The 18,986-nt window shown below is 53.0% G+C and overlaps 2 protein-coding genes across 2 annotated transcripts in view; both read left to right on the plus strand.

Annotated features, from left to right (window-relative positions):
• Positions 1 to 1,305, plus strand: part of MROH7 (maestro heat like repeat family member 7) — a 58,014-nt gene extending 56,709 nt beyond the window's left edge. Inside the window, exon 22 of the mRNA XM_027852852.1 lies at positions 1,064 to 1,305. Within this exon, the coding sequence (XP_027708653.1) occupies positions 1,064 to 1,305 (242 nt within the window). The remainder of the gene's footprint in view (positions 1 to 1,063) is intronic.
• An 834-nt stretch (positions 1,306 to 2,139) lies between these two features.
• On the plus strand, positions 2,140 to 18,199 carry TTC4 (tetratricopeptide repeat domain 4). The gene is made up of 10 exons (XM_027852778.1): positions 2,140 to 2,242; positions 4,013 to 4,130; positions 4,641 to 4,802; positions 5,619 to 5,696; positions 9,191 to 9,315; positions 13,088 to 13,174; positions 13,991 to 14,196; positions 14,389 to 14,470; positions 14,678 to 14,760; positions 17,510 to 18,199. The coding sequence occupies exons 1-10, from the start codon at positions 2,171 to 2,173 to the stop codon at positions 17,610 to 17,612; spliced, it is 1,116 nt and encodes a 371-aa protein (XP_027708579.1). The 5' UTR covers positions 2,140 to 2,170; the 3' UTR covers positions 17,613 to 18,199.
• The last annotated feature ends 787 nt before the right edge of the window (positions 18,200 to 18,986 follow it).

Here is an 18,986-nt window from a genome sequence, read left to right on the forward strand (position 1 = left end):
TTCTCTATCTCTTATTCTCTTTCTTTTCTCATTCTTACCCCTTTCATGATCTCTCATCTCATGCTCTCTCTCTCTTTCTCCCTCTGTCTTCCGCTCTCCTACTTTCTTTCTCCACAACTTTTGCTACTACCTCTTGTGGCTTGATAGGAAGGCCATCTGGTCTACCAGCTTCTTTGGCAAAGTGAGGGTGAGTTTCCAGAGTTGCCATCTGCCTGTTACAAGATGAAGCAAAACCTTCAGAGACTCCTCTTCCCTCTCAATGACCACCACTTTTCTCCTGAGGGTTTCCTTTCCTCCCTCTTCAGCCTCTCTCATCCTTATCCAAGGTTGAAGGAACTATGGATGTTTAGGTTAGACAAAAGAAAACTCATGGAGGACATGATCTGTTTTCAAGAATTGGGTGGTGCTCATGTGGGAGAGGGCTTGGATTTGGTCCCTTTGGTAGGAGCAATGTGGACATGTTCTGAAGGGGTAGATTTAGGTCAGGTGTTAGGAAAACACTTCCAAACAAGAACTGTCCAGAAGTGCAATGGGGTGCCTCAGGAGGTGGGCTGTTCTTTCTCATTAGAGGTCTACAAAAGAAGGCTGTGGCTGCTTGTTGTATGTGTAGTGGTGGGGATTCTTTTCAAACATGGGTTGGCCGAGATGGTGTCTGAGGTCCCATCCAACTCAAAAATGCTGTGATGTCCATACACACCTCAGTGCGGGCACTCATTATACCCCCTATTTACTCTTCCTTTTAATGGGGAGGTGTGCCATGTATACTGATAAGTAACATACGATCATTTGAAAAGACAGTACTAATGAATGGAGTATAAAACACGTTCAGGGGAGTAGCACAAAACAAGAAGAAACTAATGGGTCAGGGGGTCAAGGCTTTAAATGCCAGGCCAGAGAGGGACCTTGAATTTAATAGGGAGCCACTGCGGACCCATGAGCCAGAAAGTGTGGGAAGGAAGCCAGCAGAAGCTCCCTCCGGGGCCACTCTGGGTGCAGAGGCCTTGGGTAATCCCGTTTTGCTCTCTCCTCCTCTCCTCTGGCTCCCATCTTCCCATCCTCACAGCCCTGGAGGCCCTGAGGCACGACCCAGAAGCATCAGTGTGCATCTTTGCAGCCCAAGCCCAGGACCACGTCTTAGCCAGTTGCTGGCGGAACTCCTGGTCCCTTCCCCGGGGAGACGCTTGGGTCTGCGACCCGGCCACCAACCACCGATGGAACTCCAGCAAAGAGAACCTCCCTGTCAGCCATCACCGCAGGTCCTCGATCTTGGACCCGCTGAGGGCCTGGAAGAAGAGTTTAAAGTAGCCCTCGGCAGCTGCCTAGCCTGCCTCCTGGCACTATAAATGCTAGATTGGTTAGTTAGTGTTCGCGTGTTCTTGGGAAAGGAGGGAGGAGGCCCTCGTTCTTGTGCCCGCGGTGCCACAGACTCACATTCTACTGGGGGACGAAATGTGCACACATGAAGAGAAAGTCTAAAACTACACGAAGTATAAAGAAATTTGGGGAGCAGGGGTCACTGCCAGCTTGGGAGGGGGTTACATCAGGAAAGATATCATGCTGCGAAGTAAATTAGTGCAGAAAAGTGAGGACAGTCTTGGAGAGCATGGGTGGTGAGGCACACATCGGGACCTTGTGCCCAAGGCAAAGCCTACTCAACACGGTCCTTAAGTACTCCGTGCCTCAGTTTCCCCTTCTGTAAGATGCGACTAATTGACCTCGGAGGTTCACAGTATTCGAGCGCTGAAAGGGACCTTAGAAGCCATCCAATCCTCATTTTACAGAAAGGGAAACTGAGGCCCAGGGAAGTGAAGTGACTGGCCCAAGGTCACAGGGGTAATAAGTGTCGGAGGTGGGACCTGAACCCAAGTCCGAGCCAGGGCTCTCTGCACTTTCCACTCCCTAAGACTACGATCCCAGTCTTCATCCTCCTCCCCTCCGCATCTCCGGCCCAAGCCGGGCCAGGCCGTCCGTGGGCGGAACTCGAGGGCGGGGCCCACGGGACCCTACGGCACCGGAAGTGGGGACCGAAGTCGACACGGACCGGCCGAGTGAGGGCGGAAGTCGGGGAGGCCGGCGCGGCCACCGAGCCGGAGCGCAGATGGAGGCGCGGCAGCCGGGGAGCCCGGGCCTGGGCGAGGGGCCGGGGCCGGGGCCGGGGGAGGACGACGCCATGGACGCCTTCCTGGACAAGTTCCGCAGCCAGCAGTACCGGGGCCGCCTGCACGAGGACACGTGGGAGCAGGTGCGGCCGCGGGGGGGCGGGGCCTCAGTTTACCCCTCCATCCCACGGGTCGGGGCCCGGCTGGTCTTGCCCATTGGACAGATAGGGAAGCCGAGGCAGGCAGAGGGAGGGGATCCCCGATGGAAACAACCGCGGCCGCCGTGTCCGTCGCAAGGGACGGTTTGCGAGGCGCTCCCCTCCCCCAGGAGGGAGGAGGGGCTGTAACCACCCCCATTTTACAGATGACGAAACTGAGGCCGAGGGAGCTTCCGTGACCGGGGTCCGAGGCAGGATTCGAACCTCGCACGTCCGACTCCCAGGTCTAGGACTCCTGGACCACCTGGGACCCCCCAGCAAGTAAATGCGGGCCAGGGTTTGGTTCCAACCCTGCTCCACCCTGCCCTCGTCCAGAGCCCCTCCTCCTCATGCGAACAAAGCTTTCTGCGCACAGTAGGCGCTTAGCAAATGAATCCTGAAATTGGCTCATCCTTCTTCCCTCTAGAGGCAGCTGGGTCTGGAGTCAGGAAGACCCGAGTTCAAATCCAGCCTCAGACACTCACTTCCTAGCAGGGCGACGTTGGGCGAGTCATTTGCCTCTGTCTGCCTCGGTTTCCCCATCTGTAAAATGGAGGTGATAATACCACCTACATCACAGGGTTGTTATGAGGGTCAAATGAGATAATACTTACAAAACACTTAGCACAGTGCCTGGCACATGGCAGGCCCTCTGTAAATGTTAGTTATTATTATTAGCTATTATTTCTGCTTGCCCGTGAGAAGCATGCCCCCTTGCTTGGTGATCTCCCTGGTTCACAAAGTGATGCCTCCGACTGATCCTGACCCAAGCCGATGTCAGCCATGACTCCTTAATAATCAGACCCAGCCCAAGCCCCTCCTAGGTGGACTGAGCTGCCTTGGGAGATGGGGGTTTGGAGGACAAAGGCTAGACCCTCTCTGGACACATTGTGGGAAGGAGGCTCCTTTGAGCCCCCATCAAGGTCTCTCTGAAAGGTGTAGGGTTTCAGTCCTTGGAACACAAGGTAGGGTATAGGTAAATATTTAACAACTGGCTTTCAAAAAATGTAATGACCTGACACATTTTAAAGTTTAATCTGCATTATTAAGATTTTCTCTACCCCTTTCTTAAGTCTAGACAATTAACAAAACAATAAATGAAGCCTTGATTTGTAATGGTTGCTAAATACCCAGGTATACATGCTCATGCTGAAAATTTAACAATTGGCTCAGGAGCCATTCTGAGCTGGCTCCAGCAGACCCCTGGGTGTGGTAAATGTTGAGTCTTGGCCCCTTGCTTGAGGCCTGGGTAAATGATTTGTGGATTTCTAACTTTAAAAGTCAAAGTCAGACAGAAGTTTTGATGGACCTCTTTGGGACTGGCCAGGCTTCAGTTGGGAATGGAGAAAAGTTCTGTTCACACTTTTCATAGCCTCGAGGAGCAAGGAGGGCCTCCCAGGACATCTGTCCAAAGAATACAAGTCTGCCAGGAGCCCTCTGTTATTCCCCTCACTGGTGCTGCCCCCACTGTTTTTGAACTCATCCTTTTTGTCTGTGACCTCATCTGCCCCTCGAAGATCTCGGACTATCCGTGTGTGCCCAGCACAGGACCTAGCACGTTGTTAGTGCTTGTGGATTGACTGATTGATTGACCATCCATATATAGGAAGCCTCTTAGAATAATATTTTTCTTAGTTGAGACAAAGCTCTGAGATGAGGACTTTGCATTTTAAAACTGACTTCTATGTGTTTCTTCCCTTCATTGATTTCTTCCAGGAGTTGGATAAGATCCCGATGTTCATGAAGGAAGCCCCGTCGGAAATCAATCCCCAAGAAAATCCCGATTTGGCTTGTCTGCAGTCCCTCATTTTTGATGACGAGAGACCCCCGGAAGGTGCAGGAAATGTGGTGGCTGGGGTGGGGGCCCTGGACGGGTCACCACGTGAGTGCTGGGAGACCTGGCCCGTTTTTCTGATTGGTTAAAAATCTGAATGATAGGGTTGATATCAGCTCCGTCACTGGGCTGCTGGGTGGCACTCCCCTCGTTGTGGGGTGATGGATTTGGAGGTGGAGGGCCTCACGTCTCAGCTCTGCCCAGTCCATCGCTCCGTGCCTCCCTTTCCTCGGCTGTCCAGTGGGTGATTGAGGAAGTTCCCTTCCAGCTTGAAATCTGTGATTCTGTAATATAGGTGAAAGCACTTTATAATCAGAAAGTGCTATGAGAAAATAAGGAATCACAAGTATCACAATTTGTGTAAAATTTGTTTAAAAACTGAGACCACTGTCAGCTTTTGTCTTTGGCACGTAGTAGGGGCTTCATAAACGAAGGTGCCCAGGTGGCGCCTGGTCCCTGCAAGGCCTCGGGGAGGGAGGATGGACACAAACGCTTGTCGTCCTTCCACAGAGCAGGCCAAGACCTACAAGGATGAAGGCAACGATTACTTCAAGGATAGAGACTACAAGAAAGCGGTGGCTGCGTACACAGAAGGGCTCAGTAAGAAGTGCTCGGACCCCACTCTCAGTGCCGTGCTTCTGACCAACCGTGCAGCAGCGCAGTATCACCTGGGTGAGCCGGCTGCTCAGATCTTCCTGTCTGGAGGCCAGGGTGGGGCAGGATTGGGCCCAAGGCTTGTACAGGAGCACCTCGCGTGTGGGGGTGTGCTGTGACCACGTAGGGGGATTGCAAGGGGTGAGGCGTCTGCTCGGGCCCTCCTGTCTGGAGGCCAGGGTGGGCGGGATCGGGCCCAAGGCTGCTCCGTGTGCCCCTCGTGTGTGCTGTGACCATGCCAAGGGATTGCAGGGAGTGAGGGAGCATCTGTGAGCCCGGAGGGGTCTCTGACTGCCTGGCCCAGCCCGTCCCCACCCAGAAAGGCCAGGATCTCCTTCCCGTTCCACACTGAACGATGCTGATCCATGCGTTGCATGTTAGGGACTCTTGGGACCCTCGGCCAAAGCTGCAAGGACCATCTGGTTTTATAAATGGGAAATCTGATGCCCAGGGAGGCGGTGTGCCCGAGGTGCCCGAGGCGATAGCATTGGCCCTTCCGGCGGAGATTTGCTGGGGCTCCACAGACCTGTGGCTGCCCCTCAGACACAGACTGTCTGGGCGAGGTGCCTCAGTTTCCCCACCTGTAACCTGGAGCTCACGGCAGCCCATCCCTCCCAGGGTTGTTGTGAGGGCTGGGTGATTCAATCTAGTGAGGCATTTTCTGACCCTTTATAGCCGCCGGTCACTTTAGCTGTTGGTGCTCTGTCCCAGGCAACCGGCTGCTTTGGCCACCTCCGGGGCCCCATCCCTGTCCTTGACTTGACTTGCTTTAGAAATTCAAGCAGAATGAGTTTGTGATTGACAGGTGGCCGCTCTCCTCCTCTTGGTTGTTAGGTAACCTGCGCTCTGCTCTGAATGACGCCACGGCGGCCAGGAAGCTCAGGCCGAGCCACCTCAAAGCCATCGTCAGAGGTGAGCCTCCTCCCCGCCCAGCGGAAGGAGACGTCTCCCCTGCCACGCACACGCACGCGAGCACACACGCACGCACGCACTCACGCGCACACACGCACACACACAAAATCCTTTAGCTGTCGTGGAGCTGGGGCATTGAAGGGGGGCCTTGGTTTTGGAGGGTTGATGGTCATCGAGAGGCTCATAGATACAGAGCTGAGGGTGCTCGGGCCCTGGAGTCCGACCCCCTCATTTTACAGGGGTGACTTACCCAAGGTCACACTGCTGGTGAGAATTAGAGGTAGGATCAGAACCCAGGTACTCAGGCTCCAGGTTGAGGTCCGCCATGTTGTTTTAGGTGCCCTGTAGGGCATGGAGAGGACTAGGGGCATCGGAAGCCCTTCTCTCGAAGCCTGGGCCTGGAGGGTCGGACCAGAAGGGCTTAGAATCCTCAGGGGGTGTCGTGCCCATGGCAGCAGGGAGCTCCTGGGTCACAGGGACCCCAAAGTCCTGTCTACTCAAGCCTTTTGTGGGGGGTCAGTCTACACTGGTGCAGCAACCCGTGAGAACTCAGGGAAGAGAAAGGGAGGGAGGAGAATGAGGAAAACAGAAGGAGGAAGGGAGACAGAGAGAGAAGAGACAGATGGAGAAAGCAGGGAAAGAGAGAAACGGAGAAAGATGAGAGTGGTGGGGAAGAGGAGGAGAGAGAGAGGATGAGGGAAGGAGGCCAGCAAGGGGTGCACAAGAAACATTGCTCCAGAGCCGGGAAGACGTGGGTTCAGGTCCTGCCTCTGAAGTATGGGCAAGTACTTCACCCTCTGCATCCGTATAGTGTTTAAAGGCTTGCAAAACAACATTACAGTAACCCTGAAAAGGAGGTGCTGGGGTTATCTCCATTTGACAGATGAGGAAACTGAGGCAGACAGAGGTGAAATGACTTGCCCAGGGTCACCTTGCTAGTAAATGTCTGAGGTAGGATTTGAACTGGGAGCTTCCTGACTCCAGGCCCAGGGCACCTTCTCTAAATTTCCCTGATTTCCAGGGTCCCTCCCAGCTCTGAATATTGAGACAGTGAGTTCATTCTGCTAAGGAGGCCTTGCGAGTGCAGTAGAAAGAAGGCTGAGGCAGTGAGAGGACCTGAGTTCAAATCTAGCACCATCACCTGCTGCCTCAGGCAAGTCACTTAACCTCTTTGAGCCTCAGTTTCCTCTCCTGTAAAATGGGCAGGGGGTGGGCTTCATAGCCTCTGAGATGCCTGCCGGCTCTAAATCTCTGATCCAGCAAAACACTCATTTTAAAAAAGATTCCCCAAAGTGCAAACTAATTCCTTTTATCTCAGGATTTTATGCTGAAATTGAAAACTCTTCTTTTAAATGTAATTACGGCTGCACCAACAGCCACACATCCTTGGTTATTTTGCATTAACTGATCAAAAGGCAAGAGTTTTCAAATGCGCCGCTTGTGTTAATTGAAAGATGAGGGATCCCACCTTTGGGGGCAGATTGGGCCTTTCCAGGCTCCTGCAACTTCCCCCTTCTGTCAGCCGAAGACCCTTCTGTGCAGTGATGTTTTTAATAATTTTTTTGCTCAAATTGCACTTTTTCTTTGAGAGGCTTAAAGATTCTTTGGAGGTTGTAATGTATTCATCAGATGTTAATTTCTCTGCCACCCCGGGGTTGGTTTGAAGTGTGTGGCAGCAGGTGCTGGGCGGACTCCCCAGGTCTCTGTCTCTTCTCTGTTTCCTGGACAAACAAGGATTAGGGAGGTCTGAGGGTAGGAGACTCTGAGAGGGAGGCCCACAGCAGAGCAAAACCACAGGTTTCTGGTGGTGGGGCAGGGCAGGCATCGCGAGCTGGTGGCTAGAAAGCAGGGCCGGGAAAGCCCTGGATGCCCTTGGTGGGAGTCTGGGCATCCCAGAGGGCAGCTGCTAGGCCTCAGTTCCCTGGACAGGGATAAATTACAGAGAAGTCTCCATCCGTCGCCTGGGTGGTGTGCAGGAGGACGTTGTCATGATCGTCAGAAGAACAGCTGGCCTCCAAAGGCTAGTGTTTTCTTCAGCCTCTCGACAGCCCCGTTTTACAGATGAGAAAGCCGAGGCCCAGGGGGTTAAGTGACTTGGCCTTTGCCAAGCAGCTTATGAGTGTCAGAGGTTGGATTTTAGCCCAGTGTATCCCCCCTCTGCCCAGGTCTCTCCCTGACCCCTCCCTGCCTTCAGCAAACGCAGGTAAAGTCAGCAAACATGTCTTAAGCTCTGAGATGGATGGACGAATGAATGAATAAATACATAGGTAGATACCCAAATGAATAAATAAAAACACATTTGTCAGAGCTTTCTGCGGGCTTAGCGTCGTGTGAGGCTTGGGGATACCGATGCAGAAAGCTGGATGGTCCTGCCCCTGCTGGGTGTCCCCTCTGGGAGGGAAAGCCCCAGCACCTGGGGGAGGGCCTCGGCATTCTGGGGAGGGCCCTGGTGTCTCAGGGAGGGCCCCAGCACATGGGGAGGACCCCAGCACCTGGGGAAGGGCCCCAGCGTCTCAGGGAGGGCCCCAGCATCCTGGGGAGGGTCCTGGTGTCTCGGGGAGGGCGCCTGGTGTCTTGGGGAGGGCACCTGGTGTCTTGGGGAGGGCCCCGGCACCTAGGGAAGGGCCCCAGCGTCCTGGGGAGGGCCCTGGTGTCTCAGGGAGGGTCCCAGCACCTGGGGAAGGGCCCCAGCGTCCTGGGGAGGGCCCTGGTGTCTCAGGGAGGGTCCCAGCACCTGGGGAAGGGCCCCAGCGTCCCAGGGATGGTGCCCGAGGCCTGGGCTGTTGAGCTCTTCCTCTCAGCCTTCACTCCATTCCCTTTCTGTCTTTGACAAACAGTCACATTCACACGCATTTCTATGCTCCTGTGATGCTCTGGAGACGCAGGGGTGTCGGGTGCTAGCAGACGGTGCTTGACAAATCCATTGGGCCGAGTTCTTCTTTCTCTTTTTCTACAGTAGCTAATGATAACTACTAACATTTATCCAGAGCAAACATATATACATCTAACCCTATGAAGTAGGGGCTGTTATTATCCCCATTTTACAAATGAGGGAACTGAGGCAGGCAGAGGTGAATGGTTTGCCGCACTAGGAAGTGTCAGAGGCAGGATTCAAGCTCAGGGCTTCCTGACAGCAGACCTGGCGCTCTCTCCCCTGCACCACCCCGCTGCCTCAGAATTAACATCAGAAATGGGTTAGACATTTGAGACAGTGCAGACACAGGAGTGAAATTACGTGGGCCCCAGCCTCTGGGAGCTCACAGTCTTGAGGTAACATAAAGTAGAAGGTAATGAGGAATGGTAGAAGGGACAGCTTGGAGGGACCCCAAAGGTGGCCTGGTTCACCCCCCTGGTGTGGACCCCACAGCCCAGCCTCCAGACCCCTGGTCCAGGGTTCTTCCCTCCTCGATTGTGGATTCTCATTATTCCCTAGGGACAGGCTCTTTCTGAGTCCTTCAGTTCCAAAGGATTCTAAAGCCCCTGGGTCCCCACAGGTGCGATCTGTCATCTAGAACTGAGAAACTTCTCGGAGGCGGTGAGCTGGTGTGACGAGGGCCTGAGGCTGGACTCCAAGGAGAGGAAGCTTCTGGAAATAAGGGCCAAGGCGGACAAGCTGAAGGTTGGTAGCCACATGGACAGGGTGACCATGGCCTGAGGGCACATCCTGGCCTCTGTGACTCAGGGCAGGCCCTCCACCCATCGGTGCCCTACAGAGCCTTAGCGGACGGCAGAGATGGTGCTGATCCGCCAGAAAAGAAAAAACATTCAATAAAAACCAATCCTAGGATCCCAGGTCGAGAGTGACAAGGGGTGGTAGGGTCCCCCCCATTTTAGAGATGCCCATCCCAGCCCCCTCTAATGCTGCTGCCTTCCCTCTGTTAATTATCTCCAGTTATCTCCACTATTCCGTCTATACCATGAAGTACATTTATAAAATGCTCAGTTTGCTCATCTGTAAAATGGGGATAATAATAGCACTGACCTCCCAGAGTCCTTTGGGGCTCAAATGATATAGTAATTATAAAGTGCTTAGCCCAGTACCTGGCATAGAGTACGGGGTATATAAATGTTATTTATTGTTATTATTGTGTCATTGTTATTAATTATCCTCATAATAATAGCGCTGAGCTCCCAGAGTTGTGAGGATCAAATAAGGTAACATCTAAAAGCGCTTTGCAAACCTTCAAGTGCTTCATAAACATCAGCTGTTACTGGTGTTACTTCAGCTCTGAGTCTGTCGTGAACTCTTCAAACACTTTAGAAAACATTCACAAAAGAGGTAACGTGTTGAACAACAAAAAAGGAAAAGTCAAACCCTTATCACAAATCTTCCTGCTGAATTTTGACATGGGTGGAGCCGATTTTACCTCCTTTCTCTGGCACAAGATGTACCTTGTTCAGAGTCACTCGTCTGTTAGATGAAATGGGGGTCAAAGGGAAGGGAACAAGCATTATATAGCACCTACTATGTGCTGGACACTGTGCTTAAGCGCTTTTTACAAATAGTAGGGCATGAAGAGAGACGCCTGTGTGGGAATCCTCACAGCAGTGGAGATGGACTAGGGAGCATTGAAAAGGAAATAGAAACAGAAAACAGGAGGTTGTGGGAGTGTGCTACAGACTGCCCTGCAGGTGGAGGATATGGATGATGCCATGGTGAGGGCAGCCTTCAGCATTGCGGACGCTCATTGGCCTTCTCCTTCCCCCAGAAGCAGAGCTTCTGATGAAGGTGTTCTCCCCCATTCTAGCAGCTGGTCATTTCTTTTTCTTTTCTTTCTTTTTTTTTTAATGGTAATTTTTTTATTTATTTTCTTTGTTTTCAACATTTACTTCCACAAGATTTTGAGTTCCAAATTTTCACCCCATCTCACCCCTCCCCCCACCCCAAGATGGCATGCATTCTAAATACCCCTTCCCTCAGTCTGCCTTCCCTTCTATCTCTCCCCCCCTTCTCTTAACCCCTTCTTCAATTTTCCTGTAGGGCAGGATGGATTTCTGTACCCCATTTCCTGTATTTCTTATTTCCCAGTTACATGTGAAAATATTTTCTTTTTAAACATGTGTTTTTAAAACTTTGGGTTCCAAATTTTCTCCCTTCCTCCCTCCCTGCCTACCCTCATTGAAAAGGCAAGCAACTCAATATAGGTTATACATGTGCAGTCATGCAAAACACTTCCATAGTAGACATGCTGTGAAAAACTAACTCTATTTCCCTTAATCCTATCCCGCCCACCCATATATTCTATTCTTTCTTTTGACCCTGACCCTCCTCAGAAGTATTTGCTTCTGATTACTCCCTTTCCCAATCTGCCCTCCTCTCTATCATTCCCCTACTCTCTTGTCCCCTTCCCCTCCTATTTTCCTGTAGGGTAAGACAGATTTCCACACTCAATTGAGTGTGTATGTTATTCCCTCCTTAAGTCAAATCCTATGAGAATAAGATTCACTCATTCCCTCTCACCTTCCCCTGTTTCCCCTCCACCGTAAGAGCCTTTTCTTTCTGGGTTGTTTTTTTTTTTTTTGTGGCATAATTTACCCCGTTCTACCTCTCCCTTTCTCCTTCTCCTAGTATATTCCTCTCTCACCCCTTAATTTTATTCTCCAGATATGACCCCTTCATTTTCAACTCACCCTGTGCCCTCTATCTATCTATATCTATATATATGCACATATAATTTTTTCCCCTCCAACTATCCTAATACTGACAAAGGTCTCATGAGTTACAAGTATCATCTTTCCATGCAGGAATGTAAACAGTTCAACCTTAATAAATCTCTTATGATTTTCTCTTTCCTGTTTACCTCTTCATGTTCCATTCAAGTCTTGTATTTGAAAATCAAATTTTCTATTCAACTCTGGTCTTTTCATCAGGAATGCTTGAAAGTCCTCTATTTCACTGAATGACCATTTTTTCCCCTGCAGGATTATACTCAGTTTTGCTGGGTAGGTGATTCTTGGTTGTAATCCTGTCTCCTTTGCCTTCCGGAATATTATATTCCATGCCCTGCGGTTCCTTAATGTAGAAGCAGCTAAATCTTGTGTTATCCTGATTGTGTTTCCACAATACTTGAATTGCTTTTTTCTGGCTGCTTGTAATATTTTCTCCTTGACCTGGGAACTCTGGAATTTGGCTACAATATTCCTAGGAGTTTTCCTTTGGGGATCCCTTTCAGTAGGAGATTGGTGGATTCTTTCAATTCCTATTTTGCCCTCTGGTTCTAAAATATCAGGGCAGTTTTCCTGGATAATTTCTTCAGTATTTTTGGGGTCTCCTTTAGCAAGCTGTTAACTTGCTTTTCATGATTTTCTTGCGTCACTCTCATTTCTCTTCCCAGTTTTTCCTCTATTTCTCTTACTTGCTTCTCAAAATCCCTTTTGAGCTCTTCCAAGGCCTGGGACTGATTCATATTTTTCTTGAAGGCTTTGGATGTAGGAGCTTTGGCTTTATTGTCTTCTTCTGGTTGTATGTTTTGATCTTCTTTGTCACCAAAGTAAGATAATATAGTCTGACTCTTTTTGCGCTGCTTACTCATGATCCCGGCCAATTACTTGAGTTTTAAACTCTTTGTTAAGGTAAGAGTCTGCTTCCAATGTGGAGAACATACTGTCCCAAGCTTTGGGGGTTTGTACAGCTGTTTTCAGAGGTACTTCTAGGGACCTGTAGATTTTCAGTTCTTCTAGGGTGCTATGATAAGGGGCAAGGTGTTTTCTTTCCCCTACCACAACAAGCTCCACTGCACCAGCGCTCCTCCTCGCCCCAGGACTGCCCCCTCAGAACTGTGACCCAAATCCAAGCACCGGTAAAGCAAGAGATTCCTGCCTCAGCACTGGCAAAGAGATCCCTATAATCCCCCTCTGATCAGCCACTCGATTCCCCCTCAGTCTGTGGGCCGGGAGCTCAGGAAAAAGCCGCCGCGCTTGAGACTTGCAGCTAAGACCTAGCTCCTCTCTCACTGCAGTCACAGACTTTCCCCACTGACCTTCTAATTTGTCTTTGGCATTCAGGGGTTGAGAAGTCTGGAAACCACCACAGCTGCCCACAGTTCAGTCCTCTGAGGCCTGATGCAGGCTTGCTGCAGCCTGCACGCCCACGCAGTACTGCGCTCCTCTCCCCGCCCGGTGCGATATACCTTTCCGATCAGCCACCCAGGCTGTCTTAGGCAGGAAATTTGTTTCACTCTGTCTTTTTGTGGATTTTGCTGCTTTAGAATTTGTTTAGAGCCATTTTTTTAGGTATTTGGAGGGCTTTGGGAGAGAGCTGAAGACAGTCACTGCTTTCCCTCTGCCATCTTGGCTCTGCCCCGATGATAGATGCAGCTGGTCATTCCTAAGGGTTCTCCCAAGAGATGTGGGGGAGCCGGGGACTGACCCGGGTGTGGTTTAACTTTCAGCGAGCCACGGAGCGGGATGTCAGGAAGGCAAAGATGAAGGAGAGGAAGGACGAGGCCCAGAAGGGGGCGCTGCTTCACGCTGTCCAGGTGGGTGCTCGAGCCGGCTTGCATGGCACCCAGGTGGGGGAGTGCTGAGAGCTTTGTCCTGTCTGTGCTTCAGGGAGGGCCGTGTGCGGGGGTGGGGAGGTGGGAGGGAGAAGGCTTCCAGCAGGAGCTCTGAACCCGGGGCCCTGAACTTATTTTTAAGATATGTTGATCACGGCCTTTCCACATCCTTTGTAACCTGAGGCATTTTGTTCTGTACCTTTCAAAGCTCTCAAAAGGAGCCCCAGACTTGTCCAGCTGCCCCAGGGGGTCTGGCAGACAAGAATGGGGTCAGAGTGCAGAGGCCAGAGGGTCTGAGCCCAAGTCAGGAGGCTGGGAGTTCAGAAGTGGCCTCTGACAAATTATAGCTCCATGCCTGGGGTAGGAGCCCAGGCTACTGCTAAGACCAGTCAGTTACGGACGAGTGGTTGGTCTACACTGGGACAGGCCGTTTCTTCACCGGGAGCTCTCTGAGCTGATAAAATCACAAACCTGTAAGAATTTCAAAAAACAAAACACCGCAGCTGGTGGTGGTTTTTTGGTTCTTGGTAAATGCTAGGGGGCGCCGTGGTGCACAGAGCGGGGGGGGGGGGGGGGGGCCGGGAGTCAGGAAGATTCATGTCCTGAGTTCAAATCTGCCCCCAGACACTTAGTAGCTGTGTGACCCTGGGCAAGTCATTTAACTCTGGGGCAGCTGGGGCGCCAGAGAAGGCTTTGTGTGGAAGGGGAGTCTGGTCCGGCATCCTGAGAGGCGGGAGCGAGGCTGGGCCAGGCCTGGGGACACAGGAAGGTGACTTTAGGGTTTGGTTTGAAAACCAGGCAAGAAACATCCAGTTGGTGTCCCCAGCGGCCGAGGAGGATGAGGAGGAGGAGCCAATGTCCCCCCGCGGGGGCCTGGGCTCCGAGAATGCCATTGGCGCCAGGGTGTCCCTGGATGACCACGGCCGGCTGAGCTGGCCCACACTGTTCCTCTACCCCGAGTATGGCCAGACAGACTTTATCTCAGCTTTTCACGAGGACTCCAGGTAACTTCCGCTCCTTGGGCAGCCCAGCCTGGAAAAGTCGGGGGGTTCGACTTTGGAATGTTGCCTGCCTTCTCTGCCCTTAGAGGCGCGGGGGAGGCCCAGAGCCCCCCCTTCCCTTCCCCATGAGAGCCCTCCCCGACTATAGGAGGGTCAGTGAACTAGGCTGACCCAAAGCTTCCTTGGGACTTACAGATTCATCGACCACTTAATGGTTATGTTTGAGGAGCTGCCTCCCTGGGACCTAGAACGGAAATATCACCCGCATCATCTGGAGGTGAGAGGTTCATGGAGTCCTGCAGGCCCGTGGGCCCACCCACACTTTGTTCTCCAGTGGAGGGAAGCTCCCTTCAGGCAGGGACGTGTCCACTCTGTCTCCCCAAATCTTAGTGCAGCGCCTGGCACCCAGTAGGTGCCTTATCAGGGGTGGCGGGCGTTGCATCCCCAGAGGTTCCATTCTCCCTTCTTTTCCCCCCTTCCCCAGCTCTACTTTGAAGATGAAGACCGGGAGGAGGTGTACCAGGTGAGCCAGGAGAGCACCTTGCTGGAGGCGCTGCAGCATGCCAGGTGAGCACCTTGGGGTGGGAAGGCCCTGCCAAGGAGACCTGCGGGGGCTTCCCTGTAGCGGTGGGAGCAGACAGGAGCCCCTGGCCCTGCCCAGAAAGGAGGGGGGAGACACAGTCCTGGGTGCCAGGGGAGGTTTGTGATTCTCCAGAAAATGACGGCATTCACCAGGGAGGAGAGAGTGAGCCTGTCCTCGGCCAGCTCTAGCGCAGGGAGACCCCGGGGCATCTTCGTCAGACACGCCACAAGAGTCATGATGTCGCAGCCCAGCGGTGCCTGAGCATCCTGTCAGTCAGGAAGCATTTATTAAGTGCCTTCTGTGTGCCTGGCCCTGCTAAGCCCTGCCCCCTCAGGGAGCTTTATCCACGTCCTCCCAGCACGGTGGAGCCTGCCTCAGTTTCTCCGGGTGCCTGCAGGACACCAGGGGAGTGCACTGGCCTCCCCGCCCTCTCTCTCTGGAGACATATCATCCCAGGCCCGTTTTTGATCAGACATTTCTCTGACGCCATCCTTGTCACTGTATTCCTCGTCTGGCTGGGCCTCGGCCTGCTTGTGCCCCCAGCACTCTCCTCTGTACCGTGAAGGGGCTGGACCCAAAGGCCTCTGAGGCCCGTCCAGATCTTTGAGTCTCTGCCTCTGAGTCCCCAGGCTGGAAATCCAGTGCTGCCCCCTCCCTGTGTCCCCGCTGGCGGGGGGGGGGGCGGGGAGGGGAGTCTGTCCCTGGGCATCAGCTCGGAGCACCGTGGCAGAGAGCCTGGGGGGCTTTGGCGGCCTGGGGGCAGCTTCCCTGGGTGCCCCGGGGCCTGCAGCCCTGACGGAGGGGCCCCTGGACACATGATAGGGAGGCTGCTGTCTTGGCCTCAGTGATCGGAGGTTGTCCCCATCCTGCTAATGAACCGGTTGGTGCCAGATCGGCGCTTCCCCCACTTTCATGGACTCATTCATTTACAGGCATTTATTAACCCCAAACACTGTAAAGAAACCGTGCCTGTCCTCGCCTTCCATTCCATTGGGGGCAAGCAGCCAGAGCACCCAGAACGTTCTGGAGAGAAGGGTGGCATTCCGGCCTCAGGGAACCAGAGACCCACCCCTCCCTGGCTGGGTGACCCTGGGCAAGCCCCTGAGCCTCAGTTTTCTTACCTGAAGAATGGGGGCTCAGGGTGTCCATGGGCTCTAGAGTAATGCTCCCAGGGTCTGCAACACGAATTTGGACCAGAGGGCTTCCACAAGCCCTGTGGACTTCAAGCCTCTTTCCCATTGTCCCTCAGGGATCCGGGACCCTCCCCTTCCCCTCTGTAACTCTCCCACCAGGACAAAATGAAGAACCCTCCAGAATCTCATTGGTGACAGGCATCCAGAGGTCATCTGGTCTAACCCAGGCCTGAACAGGAGCCCTTGGGGGCCAGGGAACTCACCACCTGCTACTGTAGCTAAGGCCACGATGGGCCAGCTCAGTGTTGGGTCAAAAGAAATCCAGCCAGGGGGCAGCTAGGTGGTGCAGTGAGTAGAGCATCGGCCCTGGATTCAGGAGGCCCTGAGTTCAAATCCGGCCTTAGACGCATAACACTTACTAGCTGTGTGACCCTGGGCAAGTCACTTAACCCCATTGCCTAGCTCAAAAAAAAGAAATCCAACCAGTACATGCAGACCGAGCAGTGGAGGAAACCAATTCCACACTGACGCACCTGGTGCAAGTGGGCTTTCTCAAAGGCCTAGCACGCTCTCGGGCTGGCAAGGCTGTACTCTCCCCCACTCCCCTACAGGAGGGAGAAAGGCCGGGATGCCAGGCCTGCCCACCGGGCAGACAGAGCCGAGGGCTGGTCACTTACAGGCTGCAGCTCTCAGCAGCAGAAGCAGCCCAGGCCTAGGAGCCGGCAGGGGCGTGGGTTGGGGTCCCGGTTCTGCTGACCAAGGCCACTCCTGAGCATTGGATTTAGTGCTGGGAAAGACCCTGAAGACAGTCCTTCCATTTTGCAGATGTCTGTCCAGGGTACTTAATCCCTAACCCTAACTCCAGGCAGTCAGGATCTGAACCCATACCCTCTGACTCCAAAGCAGGGTTCTGTTTTTAATGCTCTGCCTACTTGATGGAATTGCTGTGAGGAACGGGGGGCGGGGAGCAAAGGGGAAGAACCCCAGGAAGAAGGCTGCTGTGCTTGACCTCAGCAATGTGAGGTTCAAGGTGAAGGATGTTCCTGAGAAGCTGTGGAGCCCCCAGTGTGCCAGGTGCTGTTCTAGGTGCTGAGGATGAGCCCATCCCCACGGTCTAGCGCTTCTATCCTGAGCAGACTCTGATCACAGAGGAGGGGGCACAGGTCAAAGGCTGTCAGCATGGCTCTGAGAATCGGGAGGCATTCCCATGCCTCTGCAGAGGTGGAGGACTAGGGGCGGGGAGCAGTGGCTTCTGTCTTCCCAGGAGGGCCCTGGGGGAATGAGGGAAGCTTAGGTGATGATACCAAAGAAACTGTTAATGAAATCGGGCAGAGTGAGTGATAGGGAGGCGTTGCCTACGCTCTCAGTGCCTTTGGGGGCCATATCACCCCCACAACCTGGGGACACCAGGGGGCGCACTTACTGGCCTCAAGGGTCTCCCCATTGAAGGGAGGGGCTGAGCAGACTTTAAAAAACAACCAGGGAAGGCCCTCCCGGCCTGTGGAATCCGACCCTTTGCCATTCACCTCAAAGGGTTTGGGGAAAGGAGCCCAGACTGACGATGCTGGGAGCTCAAGAGGTTTCCCTGTCATCCTCACAGGTACTTTGTCAAAGCTTGGATGCCGGCTTTTCTGATCTTAGTAAAACAGTCTCCTTTTTGCAAGAATTTCCTCCGGGGCAGAAAAGTACATCGGCTGAAGTGATGGCAGCCCCCCACGATCAAGCCTTGCCCAGCATCGCGCTCAGAGCCCCGGCTCCCAGAGGGCCCGCACACCAGCCTTGACCTGATGAGAGCTGGCAGAAGAGATGGGGCTGCGGGCATCTCGCTGCCCCTGGCTGGCTGGGGCTCATCTCCCCGGCTGCCGTCCAAATCCCTCCCCTTTTGGAGAGACTCTTGGCAGATCACCACTTTAATACAGCGTAATTATTGTTTTTAAAATAATTTTATTACCAACTTAATGACCATCTCCATGAAAACAAAACAATAAAATCCTACTTGAAGCCATAAACCCCGAACTACTTCATTTTGCTAAAAGTAACAAGAATGCTCATAAAGGAACAGAATCATAGCAATGAAATCCTAATGGCACTATGTCCCCTCCTCTCTTCCACGAACCCTCTCTGGGAGCAAAGGGTCCAGTGTGCACTGACCAGGAGCCCTGATTGCGGGCGGCTTTCCTCCCCGAACCCCGAGCCGCCTCTGCTGCCTGAGAGGGCGAGCTTTGCACTCTCCACATTCACACTGACTACTTTACAGCACTTAAATAGACTTCTGCTGCTACCTTGTTTTGACACTGACTGGATTTCCCCCAGTATCTCCCCTTCCTCCTTTCAGGGAGCCAGTCTGTATAATCATATGAGGGCTGTTACACCCATTTTAGAGATGAGCAGACACGCTTTGAGGGGCTGTGACTTAAGGCAGAGGGCTGGAGCTGTTCCTCACCAAGCTGGTGACCTTTGGCCAGTCAGCCTGCCTGGGCCTCAGTTTCCTCCTCTGAACATCAAGGGGATTATCTCATCTGATCCTCAACCCTAGGAGAGAGGTCCTATTATTGTCCCCATTTTACGGATGAGGAAACTGAGGCAAACAAGGGTTGAGGGACTTGCCAAGGGTCACACAGCTAGTAACAGATCAGATTTTAATTCAGGGGTTAACTACAGGTCTGGTGCTCTCCACTGTAATACCTAGCTGGCCCAGGGAACATGGAAGAGGGATGGAAACCTCAGAACACAGGATGTCAGGCTTGGCTTAGGCCTTAGAACAAGGGATGTCAGAGCTGGGAGGGGCTGTAGAACAGAGAGTATCAAGGTTGGGAAAAGCTTTAAAACAAAATGTCAGGGCTGGGAGGGGCCCTAGAACAGGGATGTCAGGGCTGGGAGGGGCCTTAGAACAGGGGATGTCAGGGCTGGGACTCAGAGCCCTAGGGATGCCCTCGGCCCCAGTGGAGGCACAAGGAGCCAGCAGGCATTTGCGAGAGGAATGCTTACAAGTCACTCACACTGGCTGGTTAAGGCATGAAGCCGGCAGCCAGTGGTGCAGGTTGGTAGGAGGTGGACTACTGCTTCTTAAAACAGCC

This window comes from Vombatus ursinus, unplaced genomic scaffold (genome assembly GCF_900497805.2).
Source record: "Vombatus ursinus unplaced genomic scaffold, bare-nosed wombat genome assembly UNPS02009824.1, whole genome shotgun sequence".
NCBI lineage: Eukaryota > Metazoa > Chordata > Mammalia > Diprotodontia > Vombatidae > Vombatus > Vombatus ursinus.

Excerpts from the sequence above, each read along its gene's own strand:
- TTC4 (XM_027852778.1), top strand. The coding sequence starts at position 2,171 with ATGGACGCCTTCCTGGACAAGTTCCGCAGCCAGCAGTACCGGGGCCGC. Across the intron at positions 2,243-4,012 it reads ACGAGGACACGTGGGAGCAG|GAGTTGGATAAGATCCCGAT; the intron begins GTGCGGCCGCGG and ends GATTTCTTCCAG. Across the intron at positions 5,697-9,190 it reads CCTCAAAGCCATCGTCAGAG|GTGCGATCTGTCATCTAGAA; the intron begins GTGAGCCTCCTC and ends GGGTCCCCACAG.